Consider the following 16,999-nt stretch of genomic DNA (forward strand, 5'->3'; position numbering starts at 1 on the left):
AATGTGGCCTTCCATGTACATCTGAGACCTATGTACAAGTATTCTATACACCAGTAAAACAGCAGGGCAATTAGTTAATTAAAAAAAATAATTAGTACATGTTATGCATAATAAAATTAAAGAAATTTACAAAGGCTTTGCTTTTCTTTGTTTTTGTTTTTTTTTTTTTTTAAGTTTTTTTTTTTAGCAACCGTCGGGGTGGATCTTTAGTGTGAGTTGGGGTGTTGGTGGTTGCTGGTTTGGGGGCCGGGGGTGGCTCTGCTGGGGCCCCCTCAGATGATGCCGTTGGGGGGGCCACAGATGGGCCCCAGGTCCACCCCGTTCTTCATGTAGTACTTCTCCAGCTTGGCCAGGATGTGTTTGCCGTAGGTGTACTTGCGCAGGGTCGCGATGTGAGGCCGGATCTGGGAGGGCAAAAGCAGAAAAAAGTGGGATTTAGGAACCTGTGTCACGTGGGGTCCGTCCCTGGAGAGCTCCGGGTCCTGCCAGAGCGGCAAAAACTTCTGAGATGTCACAGAATCAGAATATCCAGAGTTGGAACCCCCAAGGATCATCCATCCAACTCCTGGCCCTGCACAGACACCCCAACAATCCCACCCTGGCCCTGGGAATGTTGTCCAAACCCTCCTGGAGCTCTGGCAGCCTTGGGGCTGTGCCCACTGCCCTGGGGAGCCTGGGCAGTGCCCAACCAGCCTCTGGGGGAAGAACCTTTGCCTGAGATCCACCCTGAGCCTGCCCTGGCACAGCTCCCTCAGGTCCTGTCACTGGATATCAAAGCACCCTTTGCTGTCACCACACAGCTCCTGGGAATTGAGGGAATCATCCAGAACTCATGGGTGGGATTTTTCACCTGGTCGAGCAGGTGGCAACACGGATTTAAATGTAGTGGTTTCACACTGAAGGAGGGTTAGAGGGGACACTGGGGAGAAATCCTTCCCTGGGAGGGTGGGCAGGCCCTGGCACAGGTTGTCCAGAGAAGCTGTGGCTGCCCCTGGATCCCTGGAAGTGTCCAAGGCCAGGTTGGAGCAACCTTGGCTGGTGGAAGGTGTCCCTGCCCATGGCAGAGGGTGGGACTGGATGAGCTCTGAGGTCCCTTCCAACCCAAACCATTCCAGGATTTCATTATTGTGACTTCCTGCTCTCCAAATGGGAGCTGCAGCTGGGATGAGGGAATAGCCAGGCCTGATGGGCAGCAATTCCCTACTCCATAGGTGGACAGACCCCCACCACTGACCATCACCCTCCCATGGGAAACTCATCCCAAACTTATCCTCTGTCAGCAGCTCAGCCTCCAGCCCTTTAAATTCCTGTTCCACCTCCAGGACCCACCTCCCAGCAACCATGAATCCATGCCTTGGCTCCCCACACCCCATTCCCAAGGTCTGGTGGCTGTGCTGAGGAAAAAGAGCAGTGAAGCTCCCCAGGTCCAACAATTCCTTCTTTGTTCACCTTCATTCCCGAGACTTTCTTTGTCTTTACTGACGGAACCGTTAAAATTACTTTCCAATTCTATTTTTTTCCAACAAATTGCCCTCTTTAACCCCACACAAAGTGCTGTTTGTACAACACCTACATTCCCAATCCATAGCAATTCCCACAGTGCACAAGCTCCACTTTCCCAGACTTTCCTTCAGCCTGATATCACAGCTCGAATCTTCATATTCACTCAGCCCTATTTAGCTGTCAACCCAGTGCTATTTTTGACAGCCCCACTGATAATCTAATTTGCATTTGATTCAAAAGGCTTTGCTTGACAGGAAAAAGAAAGTAACATCAGTAATGATAATTTGTACATTTTTTGAACACACAGCTCTCTATTACAGATTAGCAGAGCTCCAGGCCCTTCTGCTGCACTCAAATTGGGTGCATCCCTTGCCAGACATCCCCATTTAATTATCTTCAGCATTTCTTCTGGACTAAACCAGATTTTAGTCTAAAAGAACTACTCTGAGTGATTCCTAAATGTAAGAATTAACCTTCCTGAAGATTATTTCAGCTGTTTATGTTGATTAATCTACTGAACAACTGCCTCGTGGAAGTAAAACCAGCTCACTGACACTAATTCCCACTATTTATAGAAAATCCACTTGGTCTGTTTTACTCGAGGATTCTTAAATATAGTAAGAAAAATTCTTCGTTAGGATTTCAATAACTGACACTATTCACAGTTCCTCTTAAAAATAAATCAATGAACAGGGGGTTTTCCAAGTCAGTGTCAGACAGGATTTCATTTCTATTAAGAGCTCTGGATGGAACTGGGGTTTTTCATCAAGGGACACACCCCAAAACTTGTCCCTGAAGAAAATAACCTCAGTTCTACCACCCAATTAAAGCCTCTTATTTTCCATGCATTGCAATTACAAAGCCCTGCAAATGTGACCTTTCACAGCAGGGAAAAATGAAGACATTCCCTGATTTCAGAGCTCCCTGCCCTTGGGACAACAGGCAAACAGCCCTTGGGGCAGGACTGGCAGAAAGGGAGATTTCATTCCAAAGTGGCTTCATTTCTGACAAATATGAAGTTTTGGGATGGTTCTGCATTCAAACATCGCAGTATAATGCTAAATCATACAAGTTTTGGACATCAGGAGGAACTTCCTCATGGAGAGGGTGGTCAGGCCTTGGCAGGGGCTGCCCAGGGAGGTTTGGAGTCCCCACCCCTGGAGGTGCCCAAGGAAGGCCTGGCCGTGGCACTCAGTGCTCTGGGCTGGGGGACAAGGTGGGGACTGGGCACAGGGGGGACTCCATGGGCTGGGAGGGCTTTTCCAACCTCAAGGACTCCGGGATTCTGTCAAGTTTCCCATCTAAACCCATTTCCAAGTGACCAGCAGAGGATTTGGTTGGTGGGGTGGGCTCGCGGGGGCAGCGGCACGGTGTCACCCCACAGCCCTCCCGAAGGGCCACTGGCACAGGAAGGGCTGGCAGCCCCCAGGGCTGGGGCCAGCGGGTCTGGGCAGCTCTGGCTCAGCCCCACAGAGCGCTAGAACTGCTCTCCTCAGCCACAGCTGCTCAGAGAGGGCAAGAGTGTCGTCATTGCCAGAGCCCGGGGACCCACCAGGGCCCTGCCACCAGTGCTGGGGGGCTGAGCAGGGTGTGCTGCCAGGGCAGGGCTGGGGCAGAGGGGCACAGGGCCTGCTGGGGGCAGCCAGCTGGATGTAAGGCCAAATGGCATCTTGTTACCTCTCCAGAAAGCTGGAGGGGGACTTTGGACAAGAGTATGGAGTGACAGAACAAAGAGGAATGGTTTCACACTGAGGGCAGGGTTAGATGGGATGTTGGGGAGAAATTTTTCCATCAGCACCCAACATCTGAAGGACGTGGAGTTGCTGGAGAGAGTCCAGAAGAGGCCACAGAGATACTCCAGGGCTGGAGCCCCACTGCTCTGGAGCCAGGTTGGGAGTGTTCACCTGGAGAAGAGAAGGTTCCAGGGAGCCCTAAGAGCCCTTTCCAGGGCCTAAAGGGGCTCCAGAAGAGCTGGAGAGGGAGTGGGGTCAAGGGATGGAGGGACAGGACACAGGGAATGGCTTCCCACTGCCAGAGGGCAGGGATAGATGGGATATTGGGAAGGAATTGTTGGCTGTGAGGGTGGGGAGGCCCTGGCCCAGGTTGCCCAGAGAAGCTGTGGCTGCCCCTGGAATCCCTGGAAGTGTCCAAGGCCAGGTTGGACGGGGCTTGGAGCAACCTGGGCTAGTGGGAGGTGTCCCTGCCCATGGCAGGGGGTTGGGAACGAGGTGAGCTTTCCAACCTGTTCTATAACCTTCACATTCCAGCTGCTGCTGAAATACCCAACTCAACCCCCTCATCCCAAACCAATCCTCAGCCTCCTTCTCTCTCCTCACCCACCGCGACAGCGACAGCTTTGCCTCCTCATCAACCCCCGGCACCCGCTCACCTTGTGCATGACAATCTTCCTCTGGGCTGGCTCTGCCACATCGATCATCTTCTGCACCACGTAGTTGGCATATTGATCCTTCATCATGGTGTATAAGGCACTGTGGGGGCCGTCGTTCATGGTGCACACCTCGTCGATCAGCATGGCCCGCTCCGTGCGCGACGCGTGCGTCACACACTTCTCCACCACGTTACTGCAACGACACAGGGGAGAGCCCGTGAGCCAGAACTCCCCCGGCCTTCCCAGCCAACCCCAAGGAGATCCCTCACGCTGCCAGTGCAGGTGCCCTCTCTTATGCTGTCCCTCATTTGGGACACGTGGAGGTGGTGGTGTTCAGTGATGTGAAACGAGAGAGCAGAGCTTGGGATCCAAGAGGGAATTTGGGAAATGGACCAGTTCAGGGTTTATTTCACCCGAATTTGTGCGACTTCTACAATGATCAGGGTCTGTTCTCAAAGTGTGTCCATCAGAGAGTCACAGAATCACAGGATATTCTGAGCTGGAAAGGACCCACAAGGATCATCAAGTCCAGCTCTTAAGGGAATGGCCCATTGAGTCCAATCTTCTCCACCACAACGACACAACAAGGAGAATCCAGGGCTTTCCAGCCAACCCCAGGGAGATCTCTCAAGCTGCCAGCAAGGGCAGGTCATTTGGGACAGAGGAAGGTGCTGGTAGAGTTCAGTGAGGTGAAACAGGAGAGCGGAATTTGGAATCTGTGAGGGAATTTGGGAAATGGACCAGTTCAGGTTCTGTTTCACCCAAATTTGTGCAGTTCTACAACAATGCTGTATGAGATCAGTGCCTGTTCTCACAGCTTGTCCATCAGAGAACCACAGAATATTCTGAAGGATATTGGAAGGGACCTACAAGGATCAGAGTCCAGCTCTGAAGTACATGGGCCACACGGGGATCAAACTCACAGCCTCGGTGTGTTTTTAGCATCAGGCTCTAGAAGGAGTTATTTTGTTTGCTTTTCTCTGTACTGGGACACAATGGGAATGGAGATCCAAGGTTAGAACAACAGGGAAATGCTTATTCAGGAACGAAAAATCTCAGCAAAGGCAGAGAATTTCCAGAATTCCTGAATATATTAATGACTCGTCTCTGCTCTCCGGAGAGCCAAGTTAAGTAGGATACATGAAAGGGGACCAAGGCATGTGCTGGTCTCATCTTCCACATCCCTGCCTGACTCACAGAACCATCAGTGGTTTGCTCAGCTCAGGGGACATCCCACACTAATTAATGCTCCATCTGGAAAAAAGGAGTTGAGGAAAAAAGAGCAAGGCAAGTCAGGGAGGAAGAACCTGAAATAACAACGTGAAGACCACGCTCTCCTAAATCTCATTAATGTTACACCTCCCTCGTGTCCCCAAGTACTGAAGCACTATTTTACTCATCACAGAAAGGGGGAATACTGAGCCTTTGAAGAGCTCAGCCTTCATGTTCAGTGGCTGGAAGCACATCCAGCAGGAATTTACACAGGTGGGAAGCGTTGCTTTGTCCTCGCAGCCACAAAGGCACCTGGATTTTGCTTTACCCACACGCAGCTCTGCAGCATTTGGAGTCAAAACTGGGAATGCTGAGAGGGAATCCCTGTGCACACCTCAAAAGGGACTGCAAGGCTCAGCACGTCAAAATGCTGGGAAATGATGCTGTGAACACAAATTCTTCTGTGAAAAGCGGGATGAAAAAGAATTGTTGTGACACCGATTTCTCAAACTCCCTTCACAGTGTTCCGGGGCAGTGAAATGCTCTGAGGGCATGGTACTATCAAGGGACAGTGACCACTTAAAATCCACCAGAATAAAACACACAGGAACTCCTGGCCAAGTTCAGGAGCTTGGATCAGAGCTACTCTTCCACATTTACATCCTCCTTCATTACTCCAAGACTTACCTTGCTGATGCACCCGAGGTTATAACAGTTATAAATAACATTTTTTTAATTAAGCAAAAAGTTCTTTTCACCTATTTCACCTCCCTACAACCCACCCCTAACTCTTGTGTCCATGCTCCCAGAGGGGTGGAGGCTTTAAGGAAGGAATTCATACCTAGCAAATTTATGTTGACTCAACACGAGCACGTTGCCTCTAATTTCTGCTACAATCTTGCTCTTATCCTCGGGCCGACCATGTTCTAGCACATGCTGGATAACATAGTTCCCATACTGATCCTGTTTGAGAGACAGCAGAAGTGTGTGACAAAAGGTGGACAGGAACCATTCACAGCAAACCAGTTCCCAATGTGCAATCAGAGTTACAGACTTTGACTAAAAACTAACTGAAATATCTACTGTGCAAATCATCTCAATACTTTCTGCTCCCACAAAAACGTGCATTCCAAATTCTAAATCCATTCTAGAGTGAAAAATGCTGCATTTCTGTAGCAATTGTATCGATTGTAAAACTCAAAACAATGTTCTTCCACGGGAAATGTCAATATTCTGCTTATTCCCAGTTTTCTTCCCTTTCTCCAGGTTCAAATGTATCAAATCACGTGTCCTGGAGGGCTGTGCCACGGGACACTGTCCTTAAGCATATTCATGTTCTGAATTTGGGGATATTCAGATCCCAGGATATAAATATTGCAGTTCACAATCCCAGAAATGGCCTGATGCCTCAAAGCCATGTCCAACCTCTTCCCACTTCCCAAATCCTGAGCGCACAGGACAGGCTTTGTTTGCTGGATTTGCTCAATCCATTGTGCCCCAATAGCAGAATCCATGTAAAATCCTGCTAAACCAGGTTCTCAGAAGGACTGCAAGGGAGAGGAAAGGCAGCCAGGAAGGGGGTGTGCATAAAACCAACTCATTTTAAGAACAATTACTTGACACTTCCTTTTCCTGAGAATAATCAGCTTTTGGCACAGGCTCCTTTCAGCTCTCACTTGCACTGTGACTCCTGGAAGGCAGCACCAGGACATGTTTCCACCTGGGATCCATCCCAAAGAGAAAGGTCACTACACTTCTGGTACCCCATGGACATGTGCACATGACCAAAGCAGCCAGTGCTGACCAGTTCCTGCTTCCTCTGCTCCTCCCCATTCCTCCTGGGAAGGGAATCCCACAGCCCCAGCAGCGCTACAGGCTGCAGGAGCTTTCCCAGCGAAAAGCAGAGACCCAGAAACACCTCCCAGCACCTGCATCCCCCTTCCCACACCCACCTGCACCAGCTGCTCGGTGTGTTGGTGAAGCTCCTCCAGGATGGGCAGGGTCTGCTCGGGAAGACAGTGCTCCAGGATCCTCTGGATCACGCGGCAGCCGTAGGGGTGTGTGGACAACGCGAACACCTGGGGCCAGCAGGGACAGAGCACAGGCACCAACACCTCTGTTAGCCCTTGGGAATCCCAGAAACCTCCCAGAGTTAAATGCACACGTGCTGGTTTTTCCTGGCCAGCTCCAGACACATCCAAGGCGACTGGAAACATCTGTTCCCCACTGCCAGGTGATCACACCCCATCCCTCCCCGCGCTTCCGCTTCCCCACCCATGGGACAGGAAAACCAGTGGTAAAGCCTCTTGATTAATAAAAGAACACTGGGCAACCAGGCATTATTAGGAGCTCTGTCTCAGAGGAATAATTCCAACCCAAGTTTTGAGCTATGTAAGAAATGCTATCAGCCAGAAAAGTTGAAAACACCCAGCAAAGGATTTTCCTCAACTGTTTGGGTTTGTTTAAAAGCCTTAACAGTGCTCAGAAGAAGTGACAACAAAGCATCTATCTCATTTCTAAAGGATTAGCAAATCTGTGGGTAAGAACATGACACGTTGGGTTATTGCTGCTCAGTTTTCTGTCTCAAGCACAAAGTCCTGTTTGGTTGCCCCAAATTAACAACAGCAGCAAATCCGAGCACCGAAGTTAAATCGACAGCTTGAACATTTTTAATAATTGTTGAGTAAACTGTGCAGGGAAACAGGGCTTGGAGTGCAATTAAGTGCAGGAAAATAGTCTGGAGGTGATAAGTTTAATCCTCCATGTGAAGGGTCAGATGAAACTGGGACAGCTGGTCAAGGAAATGTCAGTGCCACCAACTTTCTGCCTTCCCAAACTCCCCAAGGAAGGGCTAAAGCTAAACTCTAACCAGCAAATCTGCTGAGCCAGTTCCCAGCTAGAATCATGCTTGTTTTGACACAGCCAAGCAAGTTCCCACTTTCCCAGCTGAGCCAGGACTAAGAACTCCTGGTTCCTGCTGGAACAGCCCCTGGCTGTCCTCACATCCCTGGGGCAAATCCCTCAGTACGTCAAAGTCCCCCTGCAAAGCCAATTAAGCTGAGGTTGGGAACACCAAAGCAGCACTCCTGGAACGGGAGATGAGCTGACTGCAGGCAGAGCAAAGCCAGCTACACAACTGGTATCGATTCAGGAGAGCACAGCAATATAAAACCCATCTGAATCAGGCACAACTGCCCTTTCCTAGATGAAACTCGAATTTTTCCTCTGGTCTGAGGCCCTTGGGAATCAGAATTCCTCCTAATCCCACCCTCGCAGACAGGGATCATAAGGAAAGTCTGCTACAGGCAGCACAACACTCTGCTAACTGGGAAGATGGATTAAGGAGAGACTTGTTTTCCCTCCATCAGTCAGAAATACTTGATGTTCCAGAAGAACAGCCTTTTGCAGGGATGCTTTCCTGTGACAGATCTGCACAGAAATGATAACACAGACGTGACCAAGGAGCTTCAGGGCTCACTCCCACGGCTGCATCAACCTTTCAACCCATACTTGCTAAGATTTAAAATTCCAAAGAGTTCAGCAAGTCACAGCCACTCTCAGGCTGTTAAAAACAGGAATACAAGGAGTGAGGACTGGGCAAGGACTCACCTGGCCCTTGAAGGCATCGATGATGAACTGCAGGGACTGAGGCTGCACGCACTCAATGCACTTCTGCACCACGTGGTTCCCGTTCTGGTCCTTCACACACTTGAGGACGTGCCCGTCCAGCTCCCGAACCATCTCGTTCTATGAGGGGGAGAGAGGACAAACAGAAAGCACCACCAGCATTCCCAGCTGAGAAAGGCACTGATACCCTGCTCAGGAACACGACAGGTATGAAGGATGTACTTCCAGCTGGGAGTTCTCCAGTGGCCAAGTGCTGGGCTACAGGAACCGACAGGAAAAATCCTACTGTGACATCCTATTAGAAAGCTGGGCTAGTGGAAGGTGTTCCTGCCATGGCAGGGGTGGAACAAGGTGACCTTTAAGATCCATTCCAACCCAAACAATTCCATGACTCTATGAAGATGAAGCCCTCCTTCCATTAACCAAGAGCCTCCTCTTACAAGTGAAATAACCAAATTAAAGACATTTAACTGAGCCACAACTCCCCTGTGCATCCCCCATTTTCTCCCCTGCTCCCCTCAAAGAGAACAAATCTAAAATGCCCAAAGTTCACAGACTTTTTGGGTATATCAGTGTTACACGTCACTACAATGGGCTCAGCTCTGGGATCTGAATTTGCTGGTATTTAGTGACTGAGCAGATGAAGTTCAGACATGACTAATGTACCCCACGTGCAGGCTGAAAGCTTCACTCAGAAACAGAGAATGACACTTCTGGGGGATTTTAATGCTATGACAGAAACTGGATGAGTTCAGTTTGTAAGTGAATCAAACCCAGGCATTTTGGGAGCACTGAGAACCCCAAAATGCCATTCTGGAGGAAGACAGCAAATCCTTGGAGCAGCACAGCTGGAGCTTGGGCACCACCCTGCTGACACACTAAGGCTTAGCTCAGGCTTAGCTCAGGCTCAGCCTAAGGGAAGGAGCATTCCTAAAGCCTCTTTCAGTTCTTAATTTAATAACCCACACTGAGATTCCTGTACACCCCTTTATGAGCAGCCTGCCCAGTGTACTTCTCATCATAATTCATTGTTCCCAAAACCCTTGAGGAAGTGCTTTATTAATGAGCTCTGAGTGGGACTCTGGCTACCAGCCACATCTCTCCAGTGCCAGAACCAGGAGCTCCTCATCCATCTCCCTGCAGGAAAGCAGAATATTGACCCACATAGCAAGGCAGTGATAACTCGGTGAATATTAAAGGCAAAACTCTGCCTTCTTTCAAGGGATTTAAAAATATCTTTTAATTCACCATCATTCTCAGTTTCCCCTCCATACATAATCTGCTTTCAGGGAATTAACAGGGCCTCACGCCCAGGTAAGTGGAACAAGGAGATGACACAAGGTCGGCACGTACTCATCATGCACATGGAACACAACAAACACGCCAGGAACCAAAGCAAAGGCACAGCAGGCACAGGAGGAACGGGAGAGCAGGCTCAGGAACGTTCAAACATCGAGAAGAAAGTTAAAATTGAAACTTACAATTACCTGCTGGTCTGGGGGGATGAACTCCAGGGCCTTCTGGATCACCCTGCAGCCGTACATCTGCAGCGCCAGCGACAGCACGTGCCCGCGGATGCGCTCTGCCAGGGCCAGCTTCTGCTCCAGGCTGCCAAACTGGGGAGGGCAAAACCAGTCACCGCGAGCACAGCGCCAGCCCACGGCCACACGTGGCACAGCTGCCACAGCCAGGGCTGAGACAAGGAATGCTGGGTGCACTGAGAAGGAAGGAAGAGCCCAGCCCACCTCGGTGGGGGTGAACGGGCACAGGTGAGTTCTGTGTCTGCCTGAACACGTGTGAAACACTCCTGGAGCCACCAGGGTGACACGTGCCAGGACACTAACCCTGGACAGGATGGATAGGAAGGTCACAGTCCCAAACCTGCCAGAGCTCCAGGAGTGTTTGGACAATGCTCTGAGGGACAGGGTGGGATTGCTGGGGTGTCTCTGCAGGGCCAGGAGTTGGACTGGATGATCCTTGTGGGTCCCTTCCAGCTCAGGACGTTCTGTGATTCTGAATTACTGGGCACAAGCACCACGAACACTTGTGGAGAAGGAGTAGACCAGTGCCAGAGGGAGGGATGGGGGTGTCTGCCCAACCTCCTGCTATGGAACACAACATTTATCCAGCAGGTGCTGTTTGCTGGAAAAGTTTCTCATCTTCCTAAATACTGAAAGCTCAGCACAGCATCTCTGTCTTGTTCCTAAACAAGACAGCTCAGCACAGCAACTCTGAAAAGTCCTGGATCTACATCTCACAGAAGCCCAGAATGGTTTGTGTTGGAAGGGACCTCAAAGCTCATCTCATTCCAACCTCCTGCCATGAGTAACCTTCCACTGGAAGGTCTCATCTCCTGGATATGGTGCTATTTACTCCTCCACCTTTTGCATCTCACAGAAAATGTTACTTTCCAGCTGAATCTTTAGGAGTCCCACACCTCAGTGACTCCAGCAGCAAACATGCACCAGCCTGTGAGGAGGAGATGACCTCAGTGCTGACAGTTATCCATGGATTTAGCCTAATGGCAGGGTTTCCATAAGCACATCCAACACCTCAGGACAGCTGGGGAATGCAGACTTACTTCAAAGAACTTCTGGATGACGTAATTCCCAAACACATCCACCATGAGCTGATAAGCTGCCTGCAGGATCTCGTTGAACACCAGCTGACGCTCTGCTGGGGTGGCACGTTCCAGTTTCAGCTGAATGAACCTGGAAAACAGGGCTGGTGTGATGCCACTGGCACATTTGTTCATTCAAACCCTTCCAAAAGCCTCACAAGTGCGTTCCAGAAACCACCACGAAAAATCCTGTTATGATATGACAATGAACTGCTCCTTTCATTAACCAGGAGTGTCCTCTTAGAAATTAAACATCCAAATTTCAGAAATTTAACTGATCCACAACTTGCAAAGGTCTCCCAAACCACATCTTTCAAACACGGTTGCTCTATCCAGCCATCTGAAGCCTTGGGGTAGTCACAGCCATGAGGTTCATGGAGACACATTACTGTTGGTACCCCAAAAATCTCTTCATTCCAAGCAAAGCAGATCTCAATTAAGAGATACAGGAAAGTATCATGTCCAGCTGGCTCTTCAGAACGAGTTAAGCTGTGCCAGTGGGACTAACAAGCAAATCACAGAGCAGGCAGGCTCCTCTCTAGAGGAGGAACTCCTGCTATGGGCACTTGTACCCAATCTTTGAAGGGTCAGTGTGACATAACTTGGCTTTCCACATCTCCTACTCCTCATTCCACCTCTCTGCTTTGGGATTGTAAGGGTAGAAGACCCTTCTGGAAGATTTATTACAAGGAGATCAAGGCTAATTTTGCTTAGGAAGACCTTCCTGCCTGAAGAGGCACCTTTCCCAGGGACAGCTTTAGCTGTTTTCTCCTCCTGCATGCCAGAGAAACTCTCCCTGGTACGAGGAAAAGAAAAATCCTTGCAGACATGTCTGAAGGCTTCCACAGAGGGTGGGGTGGGGGTGATAAAAGCCCTGAGAAGAACAGGGGGCATTGTCTTTCCCCAGGCCCAGTGTTAAGGTTAACATTACCTGTAACAATGTTCCATAAGGCAACCACTGATTAACACTTAATAGTACACTACTTAATAATACAATACTTAATAAATTCTCCCTGATGGCTGTGAAGCCATGCCCTTGTCACTGTCCACAGGAAGTTTGTTTTGTCTCAGACTGTGTAGAAGGTTTGGATACTTCTGAGCCAGGTTCTTTTTCACTACACATAACTCTTCTCCTTTTTACAGTTACGGTGTCTTTCAGAATATTTCAGCACACCTAGTTCTAAACAGGCTGTTGTTCTGAACTGTATATTGATGCACTAACACAGCCCAAAATAAATGCTATGTCCAAAGACAGCAGTACTGGTAATGTTAAACAATTAGTGCAAGAGAAAAGATGGAAGAAGAACTTAAATACTGCAACTTAAGCCAGCACGCTTAGCAATTCTTTTAAATTTCTGTAAACTAACGTCTCCTTTCTTCTCAAAACGTTTGCGTTTTCGACTTTGGAAAATAATTTTTCCTACAACCCTTCCGCTGCCTGAGCATTATTTTTCATCACAGGGATGCCAAGCACAACTGAAAGGCTCCCAGCCCCACCTGGAGCCGTGCTGGTCCTGGGAGAACTCCATGATGTGGCCGGCGATCTCGCGCAGCTGCAGGTTGGGGTAGCGGTTGTTGCGGAAATCCTCGAGCAGGCGGCTGCGGCCGGAGGGCATCACGTCGGACATGCCGTAGCGCAGCCGGGACGAGGGGAACAGGGTGCTGCTGGGGCTGAACAGGCTGGAGGCACTGCTGGCACTGCGGTACTTGGCCTCGGCGCCCGGGGCCGCGGAGATGTAGCGCCCGCTGCCGTTCGTCAGCCCCCCTGCACGGACACAACCGGGGCCATCGTCAGTCCCAACCACCTCGCGCCCAGTGACTCCCTTCCCACCACGTGGGTCTCTGATATACAGCCAGGCAGGGATCCCAGGTGGAATTCCTTCACAGGAAGGGTGGTTAGACACTGGAATTGCTGCCTCACCCTAATTCCCACTGTTGATGTACCACCCACTGCCGTTTGTCAGCCCCCCTGCAAGGCACGGACACAACGAGGGGGACTGTCATTCCCAACCATCTGAATCCTAGTTACTCATGTTCCACCATGATGGGTTACTGACAATCAGCCAGGCAGGGATCCCGGGTGGAATTCCTTCACAGGAAGGGTAGTTAAGACATCAGAAAGTGCTGCCTCACTCTAATTCCCACTGTTTATAGAAAACCCCCTTGGTCTGTTTATTTTTGACAGCCTCACTGATGACCTAATTTGCATTTGAGCCAAAAGACTTTGCTTGACAGGAAAAAGAAAGTAACATCAGTAATGATAATTTGTATATTATTTTAACACACAATTCTCTATTAGAGTATAGCAGAGCTCCAGGCCCTTCTGCTGCAGTTAACTGGGTGTACCCCTTGCCAGACATCTTCATTTAATGACGTGGCACTCAGTGCTCTGGGCTGGGGGACAAGGTGGGGACTGGGCACAGGGGGGACTCCATGGGCTGGGAGGGCTTTTCCAACCTCAAGGACTCCGGGATTCTGTCAAGTTTCCCATCTAAACCCATTTCCAAGTGACCAGCAGAGGATTTGGTTGGTGGGGTGGGCTCGCGGGGGCAGCGGCACGGTGTCACCCCACAGCCCTCCCGAAGGGCCACTGGCACAGGCAGGGCTGGCAGCCCCCAGGGCTGGGGCCAGCGGGTCTGGGCAGCTCTGGCTCAGCCCCACAGAGCGCTAGAACTGCTCTCCTCAGCCACAGCTGCTCAGAGAGGGCAAGAGTGTCGTCATTGCCAGAGCCCGGGGACCCGCCAGGGCCCTGCCACCAGTGCTGGAGTGTCCAGGGAATGACTGGACGTGGCACTCTGAGCTCTGGGCTGGTAACTCAGATTAGAGAATGGTGATAATAACACCAAGGTCACAGGTTCAACCCCTGTACAGGCCATTCATGGGCTCAATGATCTTTGTGGGTCCCTTCCAACTCGGAACGTTCTGATCTCTTTCCGGTTGATCAGGTGGGGATCAGTCAAAGGTTGAACTCGATGATCTTGTAGATCTTTTCCAACGTAAATGAACCTATTTTAGGATTCCCAACAAAGCTGAGAGAGCTGCCCCCAAAATAATTTACATGGGAACGTGTCTGAGATCATTCCTCAGTATGGCACTGCTGCATTAATTTAGGAACAGCAACAAACTGCAGCCAAGGACTTTGATGATCCTGGTGTGGCCCTTCCAACTCAGGACCCTCTATGATTCTGTGACTCTATTCAATGACACGGAATCTACAACTGTGATTCCATGGCAGACTGAAATAAGTCCTGTTCCTTGCTCTGTTTCCAAACTGTCTGAGTCAGTCCAGTGTCAATCCCATCACTCCAACTTTTGGCTAATTTGCTCTTTCCAATTACCTTCACCTCCCTCCTCAGGTTTTTCCCACCTATCCTGTTACTGTGCCAAGAAGTGATTTAAAAGAAAAGCAGGGGACAGAATTAAGATAGATAAGGACAAGGCAAGTATAAAAATTGTGGATAAAAAGCTCCAACTCACTATTAAATACGGGTGAATAACAATAAATTAAAACCAGTAAATAAATAGGGTTTAAAATCCTGTGCTTTCACAAATGGCCTAAATATCTGCACCCAGGTTAAGAGAGATGCTGTGTTACCCCAAAACAGGACTGTGGGGAACAGGTTCATCACACAGGGAGCAGAGTGAACTGTCAACAGGAACCAACCTAAGCCTTCCCTGTCTGTGGTTTTTCAGGATTGGTTTCAGTGCTGTGGCAGAGCACTTCTCCCTCTCCTGCAGGGCTCGGGATCCCTCTGCTGGTCACAGAGCACAGGAGGAGCCAGCACGGATTTTCCTGGGTGGAACAAAGTCCTCCCAAGAAAAAGGTCCTGATCACATGGGAACCTGCCACCTGCAAGGCCAGGGTGAGGCAGGGGGGCAAATCCATGGAAATAAAGTTCTCAGGAGTCTGTGCCAAGGAGGGAAGATCTTCAAAGAAAGCTGGGCAGGGCTGGCTGCACAGAACAGACCTGCTCCTGGCAATGACAGGGGCTAGAATTAAAATATTAAATAAAATAGAGCTGAGGGAGCTGCACTCCTTGGCCATCGACACCTGAAGGAAGATCCCATGCAGGAAACAGTACATGAGAATTATGGATCTGATAACAGCCTAATTAATTATTGATTATGACCTCTGTGGGTTCCTTCCAGCTGAGGATATTCTGTGATCTCTGAGGTGGTCAAATGTCCTCTGGAGCTGATGCCAAACCTGCCCTTTCCTGAGGGAGAGACTTGAGAGCTTCATGCTCAGCCTTGTGCTGCCTTGGCCATCACCTCCTTCATCTGTGACTCCTCAAACTGAGCAACAGCTCTGAAAAGCCACCTGGTGATATTCCCTGCTGCTGGAAGGCCCAGGATTTTCAAAGAACAGTAAAGCACCTCTGAGGCAAAGGAGATCCAGCAGAGACAAGCTGAGCAATGGGGCACTGACACTTCCCATGGCATTTGAAGATCTCAGAGTTATGACTTGTTTGAAAGCCTGGAGTCAGAGTCAGGAGTGAAGTGGAAAACTAGTTCCTGATCTCTGCAAATGGCTGTGGGAGGGGAGGGTTCAGCACTTAGGCTCTTATCTCCTGGGCCTTGTGTCTCAGTTAAGAGGGAAAGCACAGCCTGTACAGAAAACCTGTCAGAGGTTTTCTGAGAAAACCACCATCATTGGAAGATTCAAAATAAACCACAAATGACTCCAGTTTTCCACCTATCTCTCTCTCTCCTGATGGAAATGGTGACTGCAGGTCTGCCCACAATGTTCAACATCATCCTGGGAATTAAGAGTCCCTGTGAGGGACAGGTTTCCTAAATCACACAATTCCTAAATTCTGAACCCCACCAGTCACCCACCAAAGGCCAGAGATCTTGGGGTGCCTCAAGCTCCTCTGTGCCAGGGTGTGGTTGGGAATGTCACTTGTTCAGATCCCAGATTTCAGTGGGATCTTATCAATAGTTACAATGAAACAGCTCCTTCATCCCACGAGCCAGGCTGGGAGAGCTGGGGGGGTTCCCCTGGAGAAGAGAAGGTTCCAGGGAGACCTGAGAGCCCCTGGCAGGGCCTAAAGGGGCTCCAGGAGAGCTGGAGAGGGACTGGGGACAAGGGATGGAGGGACAGGACACAGGGAATGGCTTTCCACTGCCAGAGGGCAGGGATAGATGGGATATTGGGAAGGAATTGTTGGCTGGGAGGGTGAGGAGGCCCTGGCCCAGGTTGCCCAGAGAAGCTGTGGCTGCCCCTGGATCCCTGGAAGTGTCCAAGGCCAGGTTGGACGGGGCTTGGAGCAACCTGGGCTAGTGGAAGGTGTCCCTGCCCATGGCAGGGGGTTGGAATGAGATGAGAGCTTTAAGGTCCCTCTCACCCCCAACTCTTCTGGGATTCTATGATTTGAGAGCAGGACTCACAGGCTCGTGGCTCCTCAAGCTCTTTGGGACACAAGGGTAGAAAAAAGTACCTGGGATATGTCAGGAAAAATCTGTATTTGGGGAAGAACAAGGGGCACAGGTTCTGCTGGAGACTCCAGGGTGGACACACAGCTGATATTCACTCATGGCTTTTGAGCAGTTCCTATTCTGAACTGGTAACTCTTCTCAGGGCTTGCTGGGACACTGGGGACAGACATTAACCTGGAAAAATTACTGATTCCAGGGGGGAAAAAGGA

General features: G+C 50.0%; 1 protein-coding gene across 8 annotated transcripts in view; it reads right to left on the reverse strand.

Annotated features, from left to right (window-relative positions):
• Positions 1-141: 141 nt before the first annotated feature.
• The window catches only part of PUM1 (pumilio RNA binding family member 1), an 81,033-nt gene continuing 64,175 nt past the window's right edge, over positions 142-16,999 (reverse strand). For 5 of the 8 annotated variants that reach the window (XM_017830546.1, XM_017830550.1, XM_017830549.1 and 2 more), the window contains exons 15-22: positions 12,849-13,116; positions 11,313-11,442; positions 10,213-10,347; positions 8,714-8,851; positions 7,057-7,182; positions 5,946-6,067; positions 3,893-4,085; positions 142-404 (exon numbers count right to left, since the gene is read on the reverse strand). In XM_017830546.1, coding sequence (XP_017686035.1) covers positions 273-404; positions 3,893-4,085; positions 5,946-6,067; positions 7,057-7,182; positions 8,714-8,851; positions 10,213-10,347; positions 11,313-11,442; positions 12,849-13,116 — 1,244 coding nt within the window. In that variant the 3' untranslated portion in view covers positions 142-272. The remainder of the gene's footprint in view (positions 405-3,892; positions 4,086-5,945; positions 6,068-7,056; positions 7,183-8,713; positions 8,852-10,212; positions 10,348-11,312; positions 11,443-12,848; positions 13,117-16,999) is intronic. The other 3 variants (XM_017830552.1, XM_017830551.1, XM_017830547.1) reach the window with 1 other exon arrangement.

This window comes from Lepidothrix coronata, unplaced genomic scaffold (genome assembly GCF_001604755.1).
Source record: "Lepidothrix coronata isolate B3197 unplaced genomic scaffold, Lepidothrix_coronata-1.0 Scaffold180, whole genome shotgun sequence".
Taxonomy (NCBI): Eukaryota; Metazoa; Chordata; class Aves; order Passeriformes; family Pipridae; genus Lepidothrix; species Lepidothrix coronata.